This window comes from Triplophysa dalaica, chromosome 2 (assembly GCF_015846415.1).
Source record: "Triplophysa dalaica isolate WHDGS20190420 chromosome 2, ASM1584641v1, whole genome shotgun sequence".
NCBI classification, from domain to species: domain Eukaryota; kingdom Metazoa; phylum Chordata; class Actinopteri; order Cypriniformes; family Nemacheilidae; genus Triplophysa; species Triplophysa dalaica.
This window is the reverse complement of record NC_079543.1, coordinates 26182293-26210186: the sequence shown is the minus strand read 5'-3', so window position 1 is coordinate 26210186 and position 27894 is coordinate 26182293. Positions and strand designations below refer to the sequence as shown.

The window sequence follows — 27894 nt, the reverse complement described above, 5'->3', positions numbered from 1 at the left end:
AGTCAATACAATGGAAGTCAATGGGCTTAAATGTTGCTTGGTTAACAACATTCTTCAAAATATCTTTTTGTTTCCTGCAGAAGAAAGCTGTACAGGTTGTAAATGAAAAAAGGGTGAATAAATAATGAAATAACTTTCATTTTGGGGTGAATTATCCCTTTAATAACTATTTTAAAATATTGCTTTGTTAGCAGATTCGGCAGGTTTTTCAAGTTGATCCAGACTATTGGAATATGATGATAATGGAAAAATCTTCTTCCAATGTAGCACAGAGTGTCAGGGTTTGAACGTGAAATAGAACCCAAGTGCAGGCAGACACACCGACGGGGTTAAACCGGATATTTATTCATATAAAACAAGACAAAAAGGAAAAACAAAAACCCACGAGCGGGAAAACAAGACAGGTTAATTAACCAACTGAAACAAGGTACACGGACTCACTAGATAAACAAACACTTAGAACTACACTAAACTAAATTTACAAGACACAAGGTAATATGAACAAGGAACATCGATTTCTAGGAACGGTGACAAGGATGACTCACAAGACAAGATTCCTGAAACACAGTACAATAGAGAGAGAGAGGATCTCTAAGGTCCAACCTCTCTCTCCACAAAGAACCTTAGACTATGTAATGGCTCCGCCCCAGGACCAAGAATAAACAAGACAAGATGGCGGAACCATGACAACAGAGAGCACCTAAACATAAAGAAAATAACTTGACAAGAAGGATGGAGGGACTTCCAAATCCAACATGTCCAAATTCAAGTACAAAACAACACAAGAGACCTACTGAAACTTGTCGCTTCCCAATAGTTTACAACTTGTTTTAGTCTTTTGGTAATTTAAAGTAAAACTTTGCTTTTAAAGGCTCAAGTGCAAAATTGTATTGAAAGCAAAATAAATGTCTAGAGAGCAGAAGATCAATAAATAAACGTTTGTGGTCTACACAAATCTTGCCAGTAAACGTGGTTCTTTCCCACTCTTCACCTCCATGTAGAAAGTGCCAAGGAATTACTGGCAGTGTGCCATCCTTCCTCGTGTCTGGTGTGAATGCCCCTTGTTCTGTCCTGAAAGAACTGTTATACTACTCTGATATCGATCTAATGCTGCCCCTCACGAAAACCAACAGACATCTTCTGAGGTCCATCAAGGGGCCTGAGGCTGTTCATACAATAAAAAAATTGAAATGAAAGTTCACACAAAAATGAAATTGTTGTCATCATTTCTTCACTCTTTTGTCATTACAAAGTTGATGACCTTCTTTCTTTCACTTTTTCTTTCACAAAGGAAGATATTTTGAAGAAAGTTGGTGATCGGACAGCACTAGCCCCCATGTATGTGGACATAAAAACAATGCAAGTGAATGGGGGCCAGTTAATAACATTCTTCAAAATATCTTCTTTTGTGTTCTATGGAAGAAAAAAGTAATACTGACAAGAGAGCGAGTAAATGATGACAGAACTTATTTTTGGGTGAACTTCCACTTTATTGTTTCAAAACCTTTTTTTATTAGTTTGGTTTTATATATGGGAGATGGGGCTGAGTGATTTGTCTTAGTACTCCTATACATTTATTTAGACGTTTATACATAAATAAACAGATAAAATGAGCAGTGCATATTTGAAACTAGGTACTGTATACTGTGTTCATTTCAAGTTTCAGCACTATGTTTAGTACAAATTAATAGCTTGGATAACAAATTATTTTAAGCTTGGTAAAAATATTGATTTTTTAGTGCAATTCACAAAAATATGTTTAAAAATAGAAAAATTCCAAAGGTTTGAATAACTTTTGAAGTCTTACAACCATATAACGTTAATTTGCTCATCCTTGTCAAACAGAAATTTCACAAACAGAATTATTTTGTTTTTAAGTCACAGACCGTGTCCAATTGTGTCTAATGTGTAATCTTTACAAACTGTTGTTGAGTAAAAGTATTAAAATCATCTCCATTCTAAACGATAAACTCTAAAGCTTTGAAGCGCATGGCTGTTTAATATGCTGAGTCACAGTAAAACATGCCTTCATAACTGTAATGCGAGGGCCTCTAGTGGCTAGAGCAGAGTTCATAGAACAGAGACAGAGGTTATCATTGTCACATGGTTACAGAAGGATCAAAAAATTTTAGAACATGGCAACATAGTTTAAAATTGGAGTGATGAGAAGGTGGTTTGACATAAGTTGGCATGTACAGAACATAAATAATAAATAATATTAATAAAGGGTGACCAAACTGTACACCTTTTAATATTATTGTAGGTCTTTTCAAGATTTCAAGTCTTTTCTTGTAGCTCAATTGGTAGAGCATTGCAGTGGAAAGATTGTGGGCTGGATACCTATAGAACGCACATAATGAAAAAATGTATAGATTTAAATAAACGTGTCAGACGCATACATTTGATAAAAATGGCGGTCATGTTTGAGTGTATGAATTGCATTAGTTTATGCCCTTTACTGCAGGGTTGCGTCGTGTTTTTGAAATAGTAATTTATCTGTTTCATATTTGAGAGAACCATGTTGAAGTCCAAATGATTAAATACGCACTGACCAGAAAACTGTTGCATGCAAGCAAATGTTTACCTTTTGAACCCCATCATTCTTGGCAAGTGTGTGAAAGCAGGTGTTTATGCAAAGCAGTTGTTGTGGAGGCGTGGCTTAAGCCCCTTCTTTGTCCATTCATACCAAAGGCGGGCGGTACTGGGCACGCGGTGGGCGTGGCTAGCCTTCCATCCGAAGTTCCGTGCCGAATTCATCGAGGTGATGAAATGGTTACAAGTCCCTCTATCCGGATAATCGAGCTCAGGACACTTTCAAAACGAAATCAGCACAAAGGCAAAACGAACAGGCTGTGTTTATTGTTACAGCATGCGCGCCGACACGAAGACGTGAGAAACAGAACCTGGACCGATCCCCGGATTTTCTTTTGAACATGTTAATGTATGGAGATATAACTTCTTGAATTAAGCAGAAATGTGGCCGACTCGTGTTCTTCTCCGCTGCTGCTTGGTCTTCACCATCGGGGTTGTTCAGATGAGCGCCGCGCAGTCAGGTGAGTGATAGCACCCGTGCGTAAAAGGCTCTTTGGAGAGCTGCGCACTTGTCCGGTGCGCGCTGCCGTTAACGCGCACCTAACTGTACTTAAACGTTTGCCGGTAGAAAGATTGTTCAATACCTGAGCTCTCAAGTCAATGCTGCCTTAAAGATTTGCTTCGGAGTGAGCTATTGTTCAGTATTTATTTTGTGATGTTGATTTGTTATATAGGTAACGTACCATTTAACTATGTTTTGTTTTGTTTTTGATAAGAACAAACAGATTGTCTTTTTTTAAACGAAGCAACGAAAAGTCACAACTGGTGATTGCTGAACAATAAATGAAATGTTGGAAAGATTAATCCCGAGCTTTACAAGCTACGTGTTTGTCGTGCTCTTATGAGGTCTATTTTAATTTGCTAGTGCGCGTAATTTAACTTGGTGGAGCGCAGCGCGAGCCCGCGCTCAGCGGAACGCGCATTTCCCGCGCGGTTGGCATCGCGCATCAGACCCCTACGCTGCGCTCAAATAGCTGCTCAGCATATTTCTGCCAAGCCACTATGAGAAGCAAACCCGACGTTGGCGGTTCATGAATTAAGTTTTGTTATGCAGTGTATGAACAAGGAGAAAATGGGTGGGGGTTGTCATGACGAGTGAGTGGTTAGCATGTATCCAAAGAGAGATATTTGTAATCTAATGGTTTGTTGTTTGCATGAGTGGTTAGAGTTAACAGATGAGTGCACTGAGATGATACATGTGTCAACAAATCTATAATGTACAATTTAATTAGAATCTATATTTCATATTATTTAAAGATGATTTCATGATGCTGTTTAGTTTGACCTCTGGAATAACTACATGTCAGGTTCAGAGTCTATAAATAAGGGTTAGGTGGTTGTCTGGGTAAAAGGTGAATCACACACCAAAGCATCTTCCTGAACATCTCTTTGTTGTTGTGGCCTTAAAATAGTCTTTAATGATTTAATCCAAATGCATCGTTTAACATTTAATATCTTGTACAGTGTTTTGGATTCCATGAAGGTATCACATAAATTGTGAGACAACGGACTAGTTTATACAATGTTTGTTTACAGTTAACAAAACATTGCATTTAGTGTTTAGTAACAAATAAGTTAAACAAAGTTTAGTTGTGTGTGCAAAGAAAGGAAACATTTATGAATATCAGGTTAAAGGAAGGTCATGATGGCCAACTTTTTGGAGTGCATTAACATTTTAGACAATTGAAAGTGAAGAAATGTTGACGCAGAAGCTTACATTTTAAATTAGGACAACAATAAATTTCAAGTTTGTACAGAACATTAAGTTTCTCTCGAGGCTTAATAAGAATATTTTTAATTTGTTACACAAGAAATTCTTTGCATTTTTTTAATTTTTTTGTTAGATTTATCAAATTGTTGTTTCATAATCTTTCATATATATTTATCATTTTTTAAGTCATTTCTCTTTACTGAGATAAATGACACCACATATGACCCGGCTGAGATTTGACATTTAAGTTCCAAAGGATATTGACTTGGGAATGGAGTCAAATTATTGCTCAGCGTCAGCTCAGATTAAAGCTCCGTTTGAGAGCTCTGACGAATCTCACAGTAATTACGCTTGTCACTGATACGGCGTCTAGACGTGAATGTGTTTTTATGAGCAGGAAGCGTTTGCTTTTTCTGCCGAGCTTAATCTTCTTATTAAGAATTCATTTGTCACTGAGGCTTAACTTTAAATGACACTTGCAGCTCATGTTTTACAATACAACAAGGAGGCATATTTTACCGTATTAACACAGATGCTTTGTTGTCTGTGTTTTGACAGCTTTTGTCTGTAACTAAGGATAGAATGAATCCATAAAATGTATATTTTCAGATGTAGATGAAAGATAATTCAGTGGGAATTCAGAGGAATTGTCCTGTCATTGGCCTCGAGAGTTTGTACTCTTCCCCACTTGAAATTTGGAAAACAAAATGTTTAGTTTTTTTTCTGTGGGTGGTAGGACGTCTTCCGTCCCCTCGTCCATCTTCCGACCCTCATCTCTCCCTCAGTCTTTTTGGCTCGATTCCCTCACAGTTGAGCTGCTTCTCTCTCTTTCAATGCTAATGTGATCAAAGACTGACATCTGAAACTAAACTAATGAGGTCTACAGAAAAATTAAGGACTTCTAGGTTACTCCAGATATGATTTAGCATCTCATTGGGTTTGTTAGCATTGAAAATTATTTTTCACTATAGTCTTTTCTGGGCTCTTAGTAATCTATCAGTTAACTGGCTGGTGGTCATTGATTCTGAGTAATACTTTGTTTTACTTTAGATATCACGTGGAGACACCACACGTTAGCATTAGCAAAGTTGTTTATCAAACAAAAGGGTGGTGAACAGGATAATGGCCCCTTGAATGGCTCTTGAAGTTCAATATATTTACGCTTTTGTGGAGTTTTCTCCACGGTTTTCTAGGAGAAACTTGTTGATTTTTTATCTGGTTGGCTATAGCTAAGTAAAACGTGTGGTTGCCGTTTATTTTTTTCCAATATTGTTTTAGTACAGACCCTTTTTCTGAGGCATTTTGGGGTCTCGGCCTGATAAAAGGTAAGGGCTGCTTTAACTGTAGAGTTTATTGTAACTGTTCATTGTAAATAAGCGGTCTGCTTTTTTTTCAAGTTCCTTTTGCGTCTGTGACATTTAATACAAAAGAATGTGCGGAGCAATGGCAACTGAGGTGGTGGATCGGAGAGACAGAGATGCTGAAGAGACTCGTGGAGAAAAGAGATGCATTGTGAGGACATCGAGAGAGAGAAAGAAAAGACAATTGTACTTCAACATCTCCGAGTCTCCTTGTGTGCGTTAGCCCTCATGGCCTCAGTGTTTCTCTGGTTAGATTAGATAGAGGGCACAAGTCACTTCGCAGCCCTATAGAAATATCACGGCAGTTTCTTTCTCTTTAAAGCTTCATAAAACTCCCAGCGAGAAGATTGGGTGATGGTGTCACCTTGGATTACTGGTTCTTCAAAGGGGCCTTGCAAGGAACCGTAATCTGTGCTTTATGTTCTAAGCTGTGAGATGATACCTCCATGATCCATCACTTGTTTCAGGTGCGGTGAAAGCTTTGAGTGGAAGTCAATAAACTGGATGGAATGCTGAGATTCAACCTTATGAAGCAGACAGTGGACTTTAGTGATTCAATGCTTTATAAAATGAGGGTGATTAGCAGAGTCTTCAATATGTCATACTGTGCAGTGGAAATGTGTGAAAGATTTTGTGTTTTGTCATCTTAACGACACACAACATACTGAGTCTCGCAGTCTTGCTTTTGTCAAACTAAATATGCTGTTGACTGAACTATAAAGTGGAAGGAGCGGTTTATTAGAAACAGGAAACAGTTGTACATGGGTTTTTACAGGCAGGGTGTTGAGAATATTTAATCAGGCTGTTTCTTGTCTGTTAATATCACATCAGGTTTCACAAGATAGCTTGGGGTTTAGTGGCGGATGTTGGCTCGGTTTCAGTGGGTCGTTCGAGAGACGGTACAATGGCCATCAATTTAGGTATTATCAGTCTGGACCAGGCCACTTACTCAGCATGTGCCGGACTACACAAGATCATAGTCAATGAATTTCACAGCACGCTTCAGAGATTGAACAGTACAGCTATTAGAAAGATCAACAACATCGTCCGGTTTTGTTGTATTCATTTTTAAATCACGTAGCTAATTCATTCATGTTTTCATCTTCCAATGAACATCTCTCTTTTGATTTCAACATTAAATTTAGGCTGCAAACATCCCAGAGCAATAATTTCACTACGAATAACATTATGTAATATGATTTGTCTTGCACTATTGTCATTTTTATAATAATATTTTTTTTTCTAATTTATTTATTATACCTTACTTTATCGAAAACTTTTTTTTATGGGTGTAACAATGTCAGGCTTCAGTTAAGTTTTAACATGCATCTTGATATAAAGGATTTTCTTTTAATAGTGTATGCACTGTACCTCGTAGGTTCTCAAAGTTGGATCCAGGGACTGGTGATCCGCAGGTTATAAGCTAAAGAGGAAATGATTTGTGACTTTGCTAGCAAAATAAGATGGAACGTGCATTTAGAGGAAATTTTGTCTTATTTCGAGCTATACGGGCAAAAGAAGTGAAACATTTTGGATGTACTTTTAGGTTTTCGTGAAAATAAGTACATTAAGCCCCCGTCTAGAGATCCCAAAGCTCCAAATAGTAATTAAACATCTAAAATGATTTTTATGTGTACATTCTCTGAAAGGTTTACCTAAATCTGTCCTAATATAAAGGCTGTTTGATGTGTCACATTATATTAGATCCTTCATCGTTCTAATAAAGTAGATATTATAGCTGAATGTCAATGAATAAAAGACAGAAAAAACATTTTGTTATAATTTTTCCTATAAAGCTGCTTTGAAACAATGCAACATTGTAAAAAGTTCTACATAAATAAAACAGCATTGAATTGAATAGATATTGGTTTTGACTTGGTGTTCAAAACGTATCTAGTTTGAAAAAAGAAACAATACACATACTTCAACACAAGTGCAAATTGAGGTAAACTTATGCTTAATTGTTATAATTTAGGGGGTCCTTGAAAAATGGTCTCACCATAACAACAAGTTTTAGAACCCCTGCTGTACTTAACAGATTTTTTCCAATTTTTCTATGTTTTTTTCTAGATAAGGCCTTTACGCAAATGTAATTCTCACACAGTGTATTTAGTTAAGTAAATTTGTAACAGAAAACATGGCATACACGCTTTAAAAAAGGGTGCAGAAATTATGATAAACCTGCACACATTCCCTATGGGTTATTAGGGCCTCTTATTCTTTTAAACTGAACTATACTTATATATAGCTCCCCTCTGAAGTTGAGGGGTTGGACAGAGTCATCGGACACCCCTTTACGACTTAAATTCATTTCTTTTTTTACCCCTCTGGAATAACTGGCACTTGTGGTGATAAGAATTGCATGGAGCTGCTGGGAAGAGGGTTTATGTACCGTATGAACTATTACACATAAACAAATGCATAAGGCAGTGCACAGACCCGTTGTTCAACCTATACATGTTATGTAGCATTCCTCCATTCCTAAAAATCATTTTAATTTATAAAGCATCAAAATAACCCTGTTGTGGTCTTTACAATTACTGTGATGTGAAATTGCTTTTACAGTGATCTTATATTTTGGTGACACGCCCCGACCCCCTTATTGTGAATTTTCCATCAGCCACATTGTGAGGTTGTAAGTAATAACTTGAGAATAACAGAACGTACAAATACTCAGAAGTTTACACTACGTAAAGAAAGGTTACACAGATCATACGGTATTTGCATCATAGCCGCATAAATAACATCACATCTTTCATATTCTAGACGTTCTTGAGGGCCTCGAAATAAATAAGCTTTTGATTGCTATCAGTTTCTTAGAAAGATTGCATTTAAAGCCCATCATAGCCTTGTTATTCATCTGGATTCTCTGTTCGGCACCAAAGTGATACACTGGTATTTGTGGCTGGCTGTGTTGAGACCAACGGAAGATGTTTTCTGTGTTGAGAGGGCTTTGAAGAAAGTGTCAAATTATTATTTCACCCGATATTTCTTGTACAATTTGTGGTGCTTATTATTGTGGTTATATTTATTTTCATGTAGCATTAATGTTGTAGTGCGGGGGTCTACAATGGTTTTCGGTGGAAGGACCCCTTAGATGAGCGATGCATGGAACAGGGACCCCCTTATACTAAATGTGTTAACAGAGCTTTTTAGATAAAAACAAACTTTATTGTCACAGCTATATGATATTAGGACATTACATTAGCACTATTGTGCATGTTATTGTTGCACATAATGTACATACGTTTTTGTCTATTATTTTTATTGTAAATATAGATTGTTTGGTTATTTTAAGGGATTTGCAGCGTCATACTTTTTCATTTTACTGTTAGATGGACAGTTAAACATTTACTTGTCCTGAACCTTAGTTTTTATTAAGGCTTCAATGAGATGACTGACCCTGGTTAATGGCACAAAGTCTAGTCTAGGGAAGGTAGAGGTCGTCTCTGGATGCAAAAGAAATCAGTGCAGATTTTATGCATTCTGTTGTGTTATAAGTGTTATACTTTTTTTCTTCTTTTTCCCCACTTCTCTGTGTGTATTACAATTCTGAGGTCCGTTGTCTTTTTCTGCAGAGCATCATACTAGGCCAAATTGTTTGAAGTGCACCATCAGTACACAGTGCGCGTTTCATTGATTTTAAATGGGTACGATGGTTTTGTCAGAGTTTACAATGCAGATATGGTGTGGTGTCATTTGCCTGTCAAATTAGCGCTTTACAGCTTTAACAAATTTGAGGACGCACTTTGATTTGCACACAACTCCTTTCATAAATACTAGGAAGGGAGACCGAGAATGCACTGTTTCTAAACTTACAGTCTTTAGAGGAACACAACAAAAAGTTGCCTGAGTAAACTGTAATTAGCAGAACCATTGCAGTTCCACTGCGACCCCCGGTTGAAGACCCATGTTTTAGTGTATATTTAGCTCAAGTAAATTTTGATCTTATATCATTAATTACCACATATTGGTATATAGGAAATAAACAAAAACAGTACAAATTTTACCCCAAAAAATCATAAGCAACAAAAACAATCAAATGTACAATTCTGAAGTTGTGGAAGATGAAGTAAATTAGTAAATGTTTTGTTTAATTTTAGTTTTGAGTCATTTCTGGCTACGAGGGATTAATAATAACGAAATGTGTGAATTGTTTTTGTGATTACTGTCAATGGTAAAAAGAAATGTGATTTTTGTATTCGGCATGTTAAACTTCATATAGACATTGTAAAAATGTAAGCGAAACACGTGTTACATTGTACTATTCGTATTTAAGAAGTATTTGATGTAAGGAGATGTATAAAACATGAAAACGGGTGTACCACATCACAGCTGATTTGTACCGGGAGACGCTTGAATCCAAAACAACATACATTGTATGAAAGCTATTCATTATATCAGTATATGTACTGAACCTGTACATATTAAATCAAATTACTTGCTTATGCACATCTAACCTGTGAAATGGAGTTTCAGCCCGTTCATGTGACAGTGTTCTCTAAGTTTGTTACTATAGTCAAGGTACATCTTTACTTCTTTTGATTTAGTCTCATGTTCATTACTCCTGTTATTCTTAACAGAAGGATAAGGTTTGAATAAAACCTCTCGGAGACCTACAAGGCTTTTACGATGGAGGTTGAGGATGTATGGTTAATAACATCCGTCAGCAGCCATCTGGCTCTGTCTTACTGTAATTACAGCAACAAGTCTTAAGAAGTCTCCAGTGCAGACTTATGCACAACACAGACTGAGCGAGATGTTCACTTAAGGGAGCATCTGTTAGCAAGAGAGTGAGTCTGAACGTGAGACTTTTTACCAGTTTTTACAAATTAGACGTGTCCAGAATCACTCCATATGCCATATAGAATGCCTTATTTTTGGGTTAATACACTAGGGAGCGGTTCTGAAAGTCATTGTTGATGAATGTTGCTTCAGATCATGTGACTTTTTAAAGTAATGTTTGCTATTTCTTACAATGTGAAGAAGGATTTCAATTTTGGCGGAATGTATATGCAACTACCCTGCTGCTATCTACTGTAGCAATACTCTATCAGTCAATAATGTCACCCTAGAAACCATATAGCAACACGCTAAAATTCACGCTAAAAGCCCTATCAACACCCATACCCAAATAGCACAGGTACGTCTGTAGGATGTCTGCTAAAGATCTGGAGATCTGCAAAAAATCTAAGAAAGGGCTCTACATACATTCTAAACCATTAACGTCTTACAGACATCTTCTAGACGTCGATATGACATCAGACAGCAGACGTCTGAGAGACGTATTGCAGATGAGCAAATAGACATTTCCCAGATGTGTGTGTGGTATAAGGGTAGCAACTGGTAAGAAAAAACGAGCAAAACCATATAGGAAACCCCCTGGCAACGTTCTTCATGTGAATGTTTCATTAATATAGGGATCTGTCACTGCAGGTTTGGTTACAGTTTGACACATGTTCTCTAGGCGATGCATTCGTCATCTGACAATAATTATGCTAATGGTCATGAGGAAAGTCATGATTATATGTTTTGCGTTTGCACTGATGGACGTCTCCAGCTGTTACAGCGAATTTAAGAAGTGCTGTGGATGGCTCAGGGCAGGATAACAATATTTTGGCTCTATATGTCATTGTGATGTTTATGAAGAGGTTTTTGAGGTGAAGTGAAAATGTTTTGCTAAAATGAACTCAACAGCTATTTCTATGTTATTTTAAGTAAATGCATAATGAAACTTTTGGGATTTATGAAATATGTTTGACACTTATCTTATGTGTGTAGAGACATATTTATGTATATTGTATTTTTTAAATAAGAATTATATTATATAAAGCTATATAAAAATTGTTCCTTTTTTTGTCGAAAATTACTTTTCAGGTATACATTTTATTATCAGCATGTATGATCCCCGAGTATTGAACCCACAATGTCAGTGCTTTACAAACCAATCTATATGAACTGAACTTTTTCTTTCCTTTAAAATTTGTCTTAGACATCAAATTTTCATCAGATTCACCCTAACAACCTCTATCTCAAACTTATTTTGTGAAACTTTCTTCACCTGTGTGTAACAGTGCAGGTGTAGTAAAAGGTCTCGTCCTAAGAGATAACATTAACACAGAAGAACAATCCACACTAAAACTGCCTTCACTAATTAGCAGAATTAGCCAGAGATCAGAAAAGAGAATGAGCCGAGCTGTGCTGCGAGGACCCTGTGCTCATTTGCATGACAACACATGTTGGCTGTTCATTACGGACAGCGCTGGCAATATGCCGTCTGATTGGACAGATTGCTCATCGGGAGAGTCCAGTTCCTGCTACCCCACCTGGGACCATGCAGTATTTGAGCGAAGCTTTTTAGCACGTAAAATAAAATGTCTGTAATGTCTAATGATTTTGCTTTGCGTAGTGTTTAGTTTACATCACAGCCTGGAATCTGATGAGAAGCTAAAGTGCAAAATTATGTCATTAAAACGTATTAAAGTCTTTTATAGGTGGAGTTCTAAATACAAATTTTGGGAATGTTTTTGAGCAAACTAGTTTTCTTAAGATATCCTAGGCTAATATTAATGTGTTACTAATGTTTATACTAAAGAGCATAACTTACATTTTGAAAAGATGTCTTGAAGATTATTGGAAAGGAAACTTTTGAACACTATTGTCATTCTAACTATGTAAGTCAATGGTTGCCAAGATCTGTTTGGTTATAAGCATTCTTCCAAATATCTTTCTCTGTGTTTCATCAGCACAAAGAAATTTATTTAGATTTGGACATTTTTAAGGGTGAGTAAATGACAAAATGTTTATGTGTGAACTGTCCATTTAAATAAAAATTTGTACGTATTAGAAAGTTCTTTGAACTCCCTATGAGGAAATTGAATAGAAAAAATATTAGTGAACGAGACTGTTGTAGTGACAGCCTTGATTTGCCCAGTTATTTTGGCATCACACGCACTGTTATGAGCCCTGGTGCTTTTATGCATCCCCATATTCTTACGGTGCCAGTCAATTAACACAAATCCCAATTTTAAAATGAATACTAAAGCGATTAAGAGTCTGAAAAGCATGCAGGCGTATGCCATATGTGCTCGCTGTGAGCTCAGTCAAGCCTTAGTCTGTTTCGTCTGTCACACTTTCTGGCAAAAGAGCTGTTCTTTGTGAAATGAATGTGTCCAGCTAGATGGGATTTTCAATTCATCAGCCGCGGTCCAGTCCGTTGTGATAAACGACACGGATGCGCTCCTCCATTACACGGACACACACACATGACAGTCTGAGCTTGGACCGGTCACGGTAGCAAGCTTCCTACTAAATGAACTTAGACGTTTTTAAGACAAAATATAAATATGCATGTAAATTAAAAAAGAACACCGCCAAACAGCATCATGCCAGACATTTTTTAAATAGCATTCGGAGACTCCGCAGGAACTAAAATAATTACTTGTTGTTGAAAATGACACTGAGTATTGATAGTATTACTTTTGTTGACAAGTGATCAGTGTGGCCTTGCTGTCTTTACCGTGTAATCATGTTAACCTTGCTTCTTCTTCTGAGGCCGAGAGAGATGCGTACGTGGTTACGGCACAAGATATCCAAAGCCAATAGCAGCCAGTCTCTTATTGTGTAAATAAATGTACCTTTAAGACGTCAAACACACTTTTTCGAGTTGGAATGACAAAGTTAAAACTGTAAAAATGTATTGTAGTGAAGAAGACCAAAATAAAGACCAAGTCAGAAAAAAATATTGTCAACATTGGTGTTTATTATGCTTCACATTTTCATCAGCATTGCATTTTACAGTATCACCACTTTTTTGCATTCTGTGGTTTGGGATTTAAGCTGCAAATTCACCTTTAGCCCAAATCAAACACACCTGTCTGTTTTTAAAGAGGATTATATATGCATTGATGTAATTTTCCCACGTGAACATGGCAACATGTTGTGTTAAAAACGGCAATAGCATTTTGCTGAGTCGTTCAGGAAAGGGCCATGGTTCTTTCACTTTTGATTTCTCCATATATCAAATAAAACAAGTTACGGTATATATCAAAACAATACTAGCAGTGGAGTATGATCCTCCCAAGATGGCGGCGCGACTGCAACGTGCAAAATAGGACGTGATGTCAGCTTCACATTCTCAAATGGAGAAACAAAGAAACCGGGACTAAAACGTAATTATTTGCTGAAATTATAAGCAGCTTGGACTCGACTGTGATCCTGTGAATCGACCCGTCCCGGGGTGCTCACGTGGTAAAGTGACGACACGTCCATACCCTCTATTCATGCAGACTTTAATGATCTGCTTCAGGTGTGTTTGATTTGGGCTGAAGTGAAACTCTGCAGGACATCCGTCTCCCAGGAACAGAATCGAAATCTCCTGTGGTAAATCTTCTTAATGTTTTTCCACATTACTGGGCCTTCTTTTTCACTTTATTAACATAAAACAAATTGCTGATCTGCTTCAGTGACATAATTCATTTAGTTTTTTAGCTTGCTTCTTGAAAATGTTGCCGTTATCATGAAAGCGGCAGCTACGGTTTGTCAGCCGTGATAAAGCTCTGCGGTTTTATGAACTCCAGATATAACAGCACACCCCGCAATCAAAACAAAGACATTTATCCTCAACGTTATCAAATTTAAACTATGAAAGCTCAACAAGTTTATAAGCTATGTGCTTTGATACGGTGCTTGTAGGGTTTTTGTTAAAAACGTATTGTTTGGAGTGCAAAGTCAAAGAGCAGCGACTTTTTATTTCACTGTCTTTTTTTTACACTGTAAAATCTAATTAGTTGATCTTACTTAAAAAAGCATGCAAATCGATTGCCTTAAAAAAACTAAGTAAAGTGTAATGGTATTGTTGAGTTCAAGTAACTAAAAAAAATAGTTCAGATGTACTCTTGACATAGTGTGGACTACCAACTTAAGATCTTCCATTGGATTAATTGCACTGTAACCCCGGACAAGTTTGCAATTCTAAATTTTGTTTACTGTATAGCTAAATTAAATTTTAATACAGTTTAAATATTTAATTTATCCATCATTGGAGTTTTAAGTTCACTAAATTAAATTCTTTATTTCATATTAATATTATTCTAAAAATGCATAAATCAAACACCTTGACTCGTGCAACACAAAATGAGCAAGAGGAGACTATGCTCATTGCTACAAAAACACATGAGCTTCGCAGACCTTAATCACATGCACCTATCTTCTAAACAGTGGTAACCACAAAACTTAAAAATATGTCAAACTCTTCTAAATATCTAAGAGAAGTGAACATTAAACAATATCAAGTCTTTAACTTTACTTAAAACATATAAAATAATCATAGTTTTAAAAATGTACTCTCCTAATTCAGTCTGGCGCAAAGCATGCTGGGAATCTTTTCTGCGTACAGGCAGGATCTGCTCTTCACTGCCTCTCGCTGGTGTAGTAAAGTAATTGCTTCGCTTGCCGCTACTTGCTTGATTTAAGTAAAATATACTAAAGGCGAAAAGTAAGTTGTTTTATTTCCCCTGCAAGTAATCGTAACTTAATAAAAACTAGTAAAATGTATACATTTTGACAACTCAGTAAAGTTAACAAATAATTTGTAAGTAAGGACAACAATTAGATTTTACAGTGTAGTTATGTTTTCAGTTCTATTGTAGTTTTATTAATGTTTATTATTAATATAAATAATTATATTCATTATTAATGCATAATTAATACATACATATTTGAGTTGATATATTATTTTGTATTTCAATTAGGTTTGGGTATTTATTGTTTTATTTTATATTTCTTTTGTGATTTATTTATATTCTTTTTTAAATGTTGATTTTAGTTAATTTGAGCTATTTTTATAGTGCTTTTGTCTTAATATTATGTATTTGTTTATAAGGGGTTAGTTGAATTTATTTTTAATTTATTCTTAGTTTAGTTTTTTATATATTTTAGTTAATAATTGTAGTACCTCACCTAAAACTTATTTCAGTTTATGACTCCGGTAAACTTCTCATTTTCATTAACTTTAGGACTTTCAAACAATATTTATACCAATATTTTATTTGATTTCAAAAACAGAAAACTCTTTATATTTTTAGTTTTAGTAAACTTTAGTAACCTTAAATTCTAATAAATTCTCTCGTGCTCATATAAATTTACATTGTTGAGCTCGATGTTCATTGAAATTAGTATGCGCTCGAACTGCGACACAAGTATGACTCATGCTAGTGTATCTATCTGTGTGTTAACTCTAATGGGATGGCCACTCACTGTGTTGAATGCCATAAGCATTAGATTCAGCTCCTAATTGGTCCGGCGTCGGCTAATTGCGCCGTCCGCTGAGAGGCTATTTCAATAAGAGTAAACAAGCGCTAGCGTGTTTTAATCAGAGGATACGCAACACATGCTGACAATCGGGTTCACAGGGACAATTAAACAAAGGGCCCAATTAAAAGGACCCAATCTCTGATGGCCAACTCTCAGCCAGCATACTCTTTTAAATTTACTGTGGTCTTACAAGCAGGGTGAAAGATGTTTTCTCACATCATCACCCTTAGCCTGACTCCTTATGCATGCATTTATAAAAGTAAACCATCCCTAAAAATTTTCGTCACTGCCAAAAAAAGATAATTGTACTTCAATTGTAACATGAGTTGCAGTGAGATTGTGTTGATAGTGTGAAATCAAACAGTTTCATGGGATTACCAATTTATTCCATCATTGAACCATGGTACAACAAAAATACTTTAATATCAGGTCTGTCATTATCCTTCTACTTCCAAAAAGATTGATTCTCTGAATTTTTGTTCTCTGCCATGTTATGAAGGTACTTAAAGAGTGATGTAGAGAGATATCTTCTTATTATTCTGTTCTGGCGCTCCCTCCCACCCGCATGAGATGCCCATTAACCTGCGTGTTGCCCAGGAGCTCTTAAATCTCTGCTCAACACTTGCTGTGAAATACTTTAATCTTCTTTTTTTTAACACTGGTGTGGTACTAAAGCTCAGTTCCTCCTCTCTGCTGTCTAATTTAAAAAGACTCTTTTCTGAATCTATCGCTGTCGTTTATTCCTCACACGTCTACTGCAAATTGTATGGTTAAAATATGGTTACTGTAGTAAAACCATGGTTCATTTTCATGATGAACTGTCTCCTATCACTAACAACATGCTCTTTTTTTGCCTTAGTTAACACGTTTATTTGACCATTTAATGTAATATTTTTCATTTTTGTACATTTGCAATAGCTCTGAGGGATTCTATATTCTACTTTACTACTAAAATTGGAGTAATTTACGATGTAAAATACAGACCTCTGGTTTTTTAGCCCTCCCCTCCAACAAGCAGTCATGTGTAACAAATTTGAATAATTTAATCTCTTCTTGACATTTAATTTTTATTGAAATAAGTTTTATTTTGGTAAAAGTATACAGTTTACAAATTTAACAAACAATCAAAAGTGGCTCCTCTTGTAAATAATGTTACATTTTATTAAGGGAAGAACTTGTTGATAAATGCATTTTTGGTGACAGTAGTAAAAAAGGTTTACTGTAGTATGATAATTTAGGTATTTAAGGTAAATATGCATTGTCGGTTAATTTAAGTTGTGCCACTCGGCGCCCATGTTTGCTACACCTCTGGGCAGTTACAAACGTCATTGCAAATCAACAGTTCTATCGCCTTAAATAGTGGAAGGCATATGTTTAAAAAAATCTAAATTAAATAGCATATTTCCGATCAATTATTAAACTTTATGGACAGTACCATAACCTTGGTTTGCTAAGTTTAAGTTTAGCTGAAAATCACTTCTTAAGCCCCGCCCCAGAGAATCGTCAGTCTTTATCGATCGACCATTGGATGTGTTAACTGGAAGGCGGAGCTTTCTCCACTAGAGCGGCCATTTTGAGCATTGCATTTCTCTCCATTCATTGTTATGGTAGTGCCGCATCTTGTTAACATATATTATCTTTGGCTTAATGTACCATGGTAAGGATGTCATTTTAGTGAAGAACTTGGTGGGGGCCACCCAGTTTCTTTCTGTTCACCAAGTTTTTTTTCCTATTCCCATAATACTCTCCCCCGAAATATTACATTTGTTGTACACTTGAACATCTCCACTCGCCAACTGAGTTTCCGAAGACAAATGGCGCAATTTCCACTGTTGCGGATGCTATATATTAAAAAACATTACTCAACCGCAGTCACACATGTTTGGAGAAATCCTCATAACGCGCTATAAGGCATCACGTCATATTTGGAAGTTATCATACAGCTGAGCTCTATAGATGGGACGCCGAGATGAGCGCCGAGCGTCTGTGTATCGCCGCGCAGATCGGACTCAGGATTTATGGTTGCAGTAATGGAGGCTCAGTGGTCTCATTGAAACACGCCGACACGCTCTCTCAGTCATCCTACACATTTATCCGTCTGAGCTGCACCTAATGGCCAAGCGAAGGCTGTTTTTGAGCAAACGCGTGCTTTGTTGGGTCAAAGATGAAAGCGATGCCGCTCTCTGCAAGCCCCCACTGTGACCTATCCCTTCATCATCCATCCTCGAGAACGTCAGGACATCAAGGTTTCTTATCTGTGACAACAAAGCAAGTTTACTTCACTTCCCTGAAGAAATTTGTCTTTGCAGGTGTCTTTAAGAAAACAACAAGGGCCTCAAGTTTTCCAGACACTGAACGTTTTTAGATGTTTGCATTTCGCTATGTTTTTTACACATTTATTTTGTCTCAATCTCTCCCGCTACCGCTTTTATCGCTTGTTCTGGTGGTATCAACCTTCATCTGTTCTCGCACCTTCCCTGTTGTTTTCATATTCTTTGTCATTTCTGCTTTTCATCTCTTCCGTGTTTCATTCAGCTGGTGATAAACGGTTCCGTTCACGCTGAGTTTGTAGTAAACAACGCATTTATTTTTGCGCTAGTGTGACTCTATGCACAGTCTCATGCCTGTGCGTCTTATTTCTTCGGCTACATTTCATTTCCTCAGTCTATAAAAACTTCTACAAAATGTTTCCTTTTTTCCTCAGGCAGCCGAGATGGGCATTGCCTCATAAAAACAGAAAGAAAAGCTTTTCATACCACCAACACCAATGTATCATGGTTTTACCATGTTTTTAGCTTACTTAGAAACTGAATCACGGACAAAGTTATCACATTTAAGAATAATTTCATCGTAAAACACGACCAGCATTAAAGTATGATGTAAAAACATGCAATTGCATTTGTACTCTTAACAAGTCTCCTTGACTTAATTGAAAACTTCCCATAATCCTCTTTCTAACGTCTTCTTTCATTATTCCCGGTTAGGCGTCTGAACTTTTCTGTTGTGCTTTGGAGATTAATGGATTACAAGCATCGCTGGCCTCCCCACCAGCAAGCCGGTTTTCGTCAGAGCTGGTGTTGACTTGCTAATGTGCGGAAGTATCAGCGTGAGGCATGATGGATTTATTGTCGGCTGCAATGCAGACGAATGGTTAAGATGAAATGGCAATTACACTTCAGAGACTGTGGATGTGGTTAAATGAGAGCGGGGATACTCGGTTGTATCTTATGTGGTCCTTATCGCAAGAAAATCTGCTGATAGAGTTCAGTGTTTAGACAGAGTGGCATAGAGATAAAGGCTTTAGATGTGCCAGTGTGACTTTCACAGGAGGAGAGAAATTAGGTATTATTCCCTTAAAGTGATAAAGAGGAATGAATTCACTTTCGGTGCGGAAATCAGCATCACCTGTATGTGATGCTTTTCTGTTGCTCAGTGGTAAGAGAATTGCGTTAACAACGCAAGGTTGTGGTTTCGATCCCAGGGGATTGCACATACTTAGAAAATAAAAATGTATAGTATAATGTCATTTAAGTCGCTTTGAATAAAATGAAAATAAGAATCATATGTGTAAGAATTTTGTAACTTTTTTAGTGTAGGTGTGTCCCAAATCGTGCACTTTTTGCACTATTCTACGCCATTGTGTAGTATGAATAGTGTGAGTAGTGCGTTCTCATTGAAATTTCTCAAAAAACGAAGTGCACTTCTATGTACCCGAATGATGCATTCATTCAACCGAAAATATGAAATGTGGATCTCTTGACACTTTACGCACTTAACGGTCGCAGTTTGGCTTATGTAGCGGAAGGGTCTGTATGAGCAAAGTTCTCCTGTGTAATGATTATGTTTAAATTTAATGACGACTGAAGTCATGCTGGGTTAAACATATGGAAATGACATTAAATCTAATACATTTATTTTATTGACACACATTGTGTTGTGCGATTAACGGTATTTGCCCACTTTTGGGATGTCGCATATACTTCTGGTTAGCATAAAACCGCTAAATATTCCATTTTGGACGATACTACTCTTCTTAAATTCATACACTAGATAGTTGAGTGCATAGTGCATAATTTAAGTATATAGTATGCCGTTTGGGACACATTTGTACTTTTTTATTTGCTGCATTTATTAATTTCATACATTACTCGATTGCGTCATCAAAAAGGTCATTAAATTGTATTGTTAAACAATCGTTAGGTAAAACTTCTGTAAAAAGACAAAAAATAAACAGTTTAAATAGCGTTATCAAAAAGCAACTGCATAGAGTGAGAGTATCAGCGTGACAAATGCAACAAACATGTCGGATAATTTAAACGCCTGCTGGACATACAGTGCATCCCTAATTTGTGATATTCATGTAATATGAAAACAAGTAATGAACTGATTTTGCCAATACACTTTAACTTTGTCTGGATCGAATGAACTAAAATTGTTGCTATGGTTATTTCCATGTGTTCTTGTTTGTTAGCACCTGTTCGCCCTTAAGATTTCTTTTTTATCAACTCTTTCATGCCGTAGGCCCAGGTTGCACCCCGCAGAGTTTGCAAGTACAGTTCTTGCACTTAAAGGTAAAACTAATACTATTTTCTGATCCTTGAAGCTTGATGAATTACAGTATATTATTATTATTTTTATCTAGAACTGCATGACAGAAAAATGTTTTTCTGTTTTAAGGTTAGAATCGGCAGAGCTGTTCACATTGATCAACGCACAATTTACAGAAAATCCATTAGATTTAAGTGCCAATGCAGCAAAGCAATTTAATCATTAAAACTAGATCAAAATGGGTCCATTTCTGAATCCATGTTTGGTTGTTTTGGAAAGTAAACTTTTTTAGGTTGTATGAAATGTAGGTTTTTCTGTGGACTGCTGTGGTATAAAGACATCGTGGAAGCAGAAATGCATTCACTTGCACACATACGCAGAGAGAGAAACAATAACTCCTTTATAAGATCTAATATTATTGGTTTATAGGCTCGTAACACTTATCTACAGTCAGCAGACCGTATTCAATATGATCCAGGCCAACACAACGCCTTTATTTGAACATTCCCTCGGTCTCTATAAAATCTTTTTTAATAGACCGCATAAAGTCTGATGTCCGGATTAACAGATATGTTACCGTGACCCCTAACCCTTGGCTCAAGGATTGGGATAGTTTCTAGGAAATTGTAACTCAAGCTTTTTGAATCCACTTTATACTTACATGCATATATGTGTATGGGTTTAGTGTTGATTTCACTCACATAAATGAGTGAAACCGGTATTTCTATAACTGGACTATTGTAACTAGGAAAATCTGATCTATATGTTGCATTATATGTCAGTTCTATTAACTAAATCTATTTCATGGTAGTAGCTAAAAGCCGGTCCTGAATGGAAACGTCATGTGTCAGGTTGCGCTCTATGCTATTGAAGGATTGTCGGACACAAGATAGCAGGTTTATGTGTTTGGACTTGCAATGATTCAGTCCTGAGGTCTTCATGCAAGTAACATAAGGATTGAGAAGGTCATGAAAGGTCAAACTGTTAGGGTTTGGGTGTCGATTTAACACAACCTGTAAAGTATAGCTAAATAAGCCCTGCTTGTTTTCTTGCACTCAAGCGGAAAGAGTAGGGAAGGTAGAAGGTCGCTCCTGCCAGGAAGAATGGATGTCCAACTGAGATGCTATGATAGAGAGAAGGGATGAAACATCGTCTTGAGTACAGCTACTGTTGGGAGATCCAGCTGAGTAATGGAAGAGGAATGTGTAAAGCCTGTTAGTGGGAATTGGATGTGGTGATGCTTCGATGTGATTGGCCTTAATGTATAGACGCCATAAATGTCTTTGTTCTGATGAACACAAAGAAAGATATTTTGGAGAATGCTTGTTGTCAAACAGTTCTTGGACCCCATCGACTATCATAGTAGGAAAAATGACACAAAATGTGAACTGTTTGCTTTCCTTCATTCTTCAAAATATCAGAATAACAAAATAACAGAGCAAACCATAAAATAAAAAAAGTGAATAATTATTTTATGGTAAATTCGTGTGACTTCAAAATTGTTCTAATGACGTTAGTCTAGCTGAAGGACTGTATTCTTTGTTCAATGTCTAGGCATTCAACCATCCAACCAATTCACCAAAGACAAACTTTAGCACCACCCTAATTGTTTTCAATCCAGAAGCGGTCACACTTACATTTACGTCACTATTTGTTCGAAAAACACAAATTTTCTTTTCATGCCGACATATAATTTCTAATTACAATTTTTTTTTAAATCCAGTTTGTAAAAATTATTTTTTCTATTCAAACTACAAATAACTCAATGGATGTGGCCAAAACTGAATGTCAATGCTTGAATGAGCAAATCAAACTCTGAAACACCAAATGCCATTTAAACATAAGTGATTTTGACAGCTGGTAGCACACAGCCAAGCGCAGTTTAGAAATTGAAATGAGAAAGAGAGATCCCGTAGAACGCCGATATAGCAGATAAAGTCCTGTGCCGGCACAAATGATGCACTTGTCTGCGAGCTGTTGTGTGAACGGTCTGTATACGCAAAGCTGAAAGCCATGTGATAGTTATTCTCTGCTCTATCTAAGCATGTCTGGAATCTGGGCATGTACTTTAAATAACATCTTTCAAGTGACTGGTTCAGGGAGAGTCAACACTTGTAATAGTCACTCAATACAGAATCACACTGAAGAAATTCTCAGATGATTGCGCTTCACAACCCGGGGGATTCCCGCTGAGTGCTGAGTTTATTTCATTTTCATTCATTTTTATTTAATTTAGATTGTGGTTTCTTAGTATTTGCATTTTGATATATAAAATCTACTCTCTTACAATATTGTGCCCTGTTATCTCGTCTTCCTCCATCAATAAGACACTATGCATTTTGTTCAACACTGTCAGGACTTTGTCATATTAATCCAAACGTATACCAATTCGCCGCTAAAATAGCATATTTTTATCCATTGTCAGAAACCAGATCGCAATTCAATTCTTTCCTTATACCTGGTAATTTGTACAACAATAGATGGGACTAGGGAAGATCCCGGGACAGGATTATTGACCCGTGAGTCAGGGATTTATGCCCTGCTGGTCCGGTTTGGTGAGGGGGGTGCTGAGACGTGATATGTGATTAAGTTTTGTGACTGGTGTATGGCAGAATTTCAGGAATGATGGATCGGGAACATGGTCAGATCTTATTACACCACCTGCCCTTTTCATCACGAACAACAGCCCCACCCCAACCCCCTCCAAGGTCAACCCCAAGGACAGAGGTTAATTTCTCAACATCTGGCCAGAAAAAAAATGTATAAATGTGTGTGTATATTGTGTATATACATATAAATAAACAGTATCATGACACTGTTGAGATGTCTTTCAAAACTCTGGAAGAGAATTTTAAACATATATAATAACATTTTCAAGTAGATCTTATTCAGAATAGTTCAAAAACATAGTTTTTTATATTATATTACCATTTTAAACTGGTGTTAATATCAGAGAAAATAGGTAGTCATTGAAAAAGGAATTTATGTCTTATGCATTTTGTTGGGTATAATATTATGATTATTCTGAAGAGAGATATTGAATGCACATAATCCTCTTATATCGTTTGCACATAAGTATTGAATGCAATTTAAATATACTTGAGACACAACATCTAAATCTTCTATCTTCTCTCTGATTTTTTTATTATCTTACTTATGAACTTCAAAGCAGCACAATAGTGGTGTGTTGGCTAGTATGTTATACTGGAAGCAAAATGCAGAAGGCTTTTGTGTTCTGAAATCAAATGGTGTCACTATGTATCAAAGTATACATGGAGACCCTCGAACCCATAAATGTAACCTCTTGTGCCCTGACAACCAACACAACACAACGCTAGACATCTGAATATTCCCATTATAGCTCCAAGGACAGGCACTAAAACACTATTAATAAAAGTGAAGTTTAATAGGCCACGAACGCGTACATGCAGAGTAACGTTTCTTTATGTTGTCACATTGAAACCATCTATAGTTCATTTTATAAATATCTTTCTTTTTTTATTTCACTTGTCCCCTACCAAAATTAGTCTGTGATTTTACATAAGCAACCATGGTTACCGCAATAAAGGTTTACCCATGAATCATGGTTAATTTTCATAAAAGGGCAAGTGACTGAAATCTTTATGACATTCAGAGCTTTGCAGAAATGACTTTTTTGTCCTATAGATTAAAAATGCATTTATTGTGTATACAGTAGCATTAAACAAAATAACACAGGGAAATCTCTTTTCATGCACATTTAGCAGTAAATTAACCAGGAATTGAAAAGCAAGTTTCCATTTGTAAAATATTAAATGTCCTCATGTGTAAGTTTCTTCAGAAAAAGTGTCTGATAAATGAATAAATGTAAATGCAAAATCACAGATTTGCCCATCATCCAATCTGATCTCTTTTCTTCATAATCCCTATTTCATCTTTGACCAGAGGCTGCAAAGACGTCTGTCTGCACTTCAGTCCATATTAAGCCATTGAAACCCAAAAGAACTATATTTTCCTGACGCCTAGGGAGCGATTTTCCTTCAGTTTATGCATAGTGATGCCGGCTCCCCCGTAATATGCCGTGACACACAAAAGGCTGTCCGTGCCTGAAGCGGCTCTTCTAGATACAGTAGCTACTTCAGGTCTGTCTGTCAGCCTAGCGATGTCTTTATCAGGCCTCTCTCTTCTTACCTCCCACACATTTACAAGGCTTTCTGGGACTTTCATTATGTACTCTGACACAATCCAGTGGACAGATGAACTGACAAGGCCCTTTAATATGACTGTAGCAGCGCCTGGGGATACAATCTTCACACCCTGAGACAGAAGACGCTGGAAACAGACCGAGCTGATGGTGGTCGAGGTTATCCGTCATCTACGGTAATATACGGTAGCTGGGCGAGATGATGTTGTATTTACTTTTTACAGCTGTATCTGTAGATCACACGCTAATCTAAGACATTCAATTATATCTTTACATTAAGACATTTTGTGTCCAGTATACATCAGATGGTCCGTGGGCTGTCTGTGGGCATTACACTACTGCTGAGGTGACTAAATAAGCTCTGTTTACATGCATCATGTTGAGGAAATGCTTACGGTTCCTCGTGGATCTTCACGCTCAGGTTTGTCCAGTAGTTATTAGAGATGTACCTCACCACAGCTGTGGTTTTGTGTTCTGTCTTTTCTTCTGTGACCCAATACAAATCTCCATTAAATGGTCTTCCAGTCAGGTTTTCTTTAGTCTGGGAAGAGTGTCAGAGCCGTAATTGTTGGTACATTCTGACTATGGCACCTGGTGTGCATGAAGGAGCACAAGACACTTCTGGATGTTCTGGTGACTCCATCAGTTGCTATGGAGCGAGTCCTATGAGTCTTTCTTTCTTTTCCACTTCTTTCTTTCGCTCCTTCTGTCTTTTGCACTTTATTTCACGTTCTCTTTCTTGGTCTCTTTTATCTTTCGCTCTTTTGCTCTTTCTTTTTTTCACTCTTTTTTCTTATTTGGTTGTTTCTTTGTTTGATTCTTTTCTTTTGCTCTTTCATTCTTTAGCTCTTACTTTCTTTCACTCTTTCTTACTTATTTTCACTCTTTCTTTTTTCGCTCTTTCTTTCTTTTTTCGCACTTCTTTTCTGTCAAGCTGTCTTTTTTCTCTTTTCTATTTTCTCTTACTCTCTCTCTCTTTTCCTTTTCTCTTTTGTCTTTTGCTCTTTCTTTATTTCACACTTTTTTCTTCTTTGGTTGTTTCTTTGTTTGTTTCTTTTTGCTCTTTCTTTATTTCACTCTTCTCTCTTCTTTCATTGATTCTTTGTTTGTTTCTTTTCCTTTCACTCTTTCCTTTTTTAGCTCTTTTTTTCTTCTTTTTCTTTCACACTTTCTTTTTTGCTCTTTATTTATTTTACTCTTTTTCTTCTTTGGTTGTTTCTTTTTTTTTGTTACTTTTCTTTTCACCCTTTCTTTCTTTTGCTCTTTCTTTCTTTCTTTTATATTTTGCTCTTTCTTACTTTCATTCTTTCCTTTTCACTATATTTTACTTTCACGCTTTATTTCTTTGTCTCTTTTATCCTTCTTTCTTTCACTCTTTTTCTTATTTTTTTGTTTGGTTATTTCTATTTCTATCGCTCTTTCTATCGCATTATCTTTCGCTCTTTTCTTTCTTTCGCACTTTTTTCGCTCTTTTAACTTTCATTGTTTCTTTCAAACTTTCTATCATTCAAGCTTTCTTTCTTTCTCTCCTTTATATTGCACTCTTTTATCTTTCTTTCTTTTCCCCTCTTGTTTTGTCTTTCTTTAGTTGGTTCATTAATTACTCTTTCATATATATTACGTTTAATTGATTTGTTCTTTCTTTCTTTTATAAAGTATTTGTCAAAATGACAAATGTATTGGAATGAGTAAGGTTTTACGTTGCAGATAGTTTTTTCAAGGATGTGGTGTGCGTACACATTTGCTCTTTGAGGAAAAACTTCAATTATAATTGATTACTTTATAATTTCGTTACATTCAGCCCTGTTGTATGTGTGCACACGTGTCTTGTGAAGGGGCGGTACATCAGCTACTCGAATGTTATTAATATGAACATATGAATGTTATGAATATTCATACAAATAGAAATATCGAGGTATAGCTTTCTCCAGGTTTTTTAGACCTCCTTTTAGACCGTCTTGGTCTTCACATCCGAGGATCTTCTTATGGGGACTTGGAGGGTGGCGAACAGCTGGACAAGTGTACTTGTTGTGTCACCCAGCATGATGATAAGTCAGGGCTAGTGATGGCAGCTCCAATCTGGAATGATGGCTGGAGGTTGAGGCTCGTATCGCTGGACATATTGCTCTGGTACTTTGACAGAAATGCTGCACACATCACAGCTGAGCACCAATCCATCCATCCAGGAGAGAGAGAATGAACAGAAAGATTAATGGCCTCTTTTGTTGTAGAATGTTGACAGAGGTGGTAAATCTATAATGTCTTCAATCAGAGGATTATTTTGTCGTTGCTCATGTTGGTGTTCAGGGTGAGATATTTTTAGTCTTGGTGGCACATCACACCTGCTGGCATGTATCAGAAGCACAACCAAAGACCGGAATTACTATGACTACAAGCTGAATAGCATACTATCATACTTTTACTTTGGCAGTATGTACTACCGTATGTATACTGTGTGCAGAGGGCATTTGCCCAAATGTGTAGTTGCAATCTATTCATCTTAGAGTTTTACCGGGAAAAATATTTGTAACTCCTTATTTGGTCAGACTGACAAAATGTTAATGTGAAATTGTAATGAATCCACTGATGGCAAGTTTTAAGAACCCATTTGCGGTTTAATGACATAAAAAAATGAACTAAACAAAACTGAATATAACATAACTTGAACTAAACATGACCATAAATAAACTCACCAAACAGGCTTACAAGAACAAACAAGAACAATACATAGAAGACTAAAGACCAAACAAGACATATCTGTGAACAATGAGACAATTAGGGCAGGGCTACTGTACACAAAAGACTACAAAGACCATGGACAAGGACTACAACTAAAACTTTAAAATAAAAGACATGACAGACCCCGACATAACCATGTATACACAGTATAAAAACTATGTACATCATATATAACAAGTATGTTATGAAATATTAGTTTTTCTTTTTCATCTACCCTAATTTGCTCTTTTTAACTTCGTCTGAGCTTTAAAAGTACATTTTAAACATTTAATGACAGAAGCAGGTTCATGTTTGGGTACTTATGAAATGAATCTCTTCATTGTGTATTTCAGTTTCAGCCTGATGGCTGTTTGCTTTTCCCTTTCGACCCCGGAGCTGTTTTGCAGTGAAGCAGACGGCCTCAACTGCAGCTCCGGGACTCTAACAACCTCAAAGAAAACAATTGA

The 27894-nt window shown here is 36.6% G+C and overlaps 1 protein-coding gene across 1 annotated transcript in view; it reads left to right on the top strand.

Moving 5' to 3' along the window:
- The first annotated feature begins 2778 nt into the window (after nucleotides 1–2778).
- The window catches only part of LOC130406952 (receptor tyrosine-protein kinase erbB-4-like), a 123336-nt gene continuing 98220 nt past the window's right edge, over nucleotides 2779–27894 (top strand). The window contains exon 1 of the mRNA XM_056729547.1: nucleotides 2779–3053. Within this exon, the coding sequence (XP_056585525.1) occupies nucleotides 2975–3053 (79 nt within the window). The 5' untranslated portion in view covers nucleotides 2779–2974. The remainder of the gene's footprint in view (nucleotides 3054–27894) is intronic.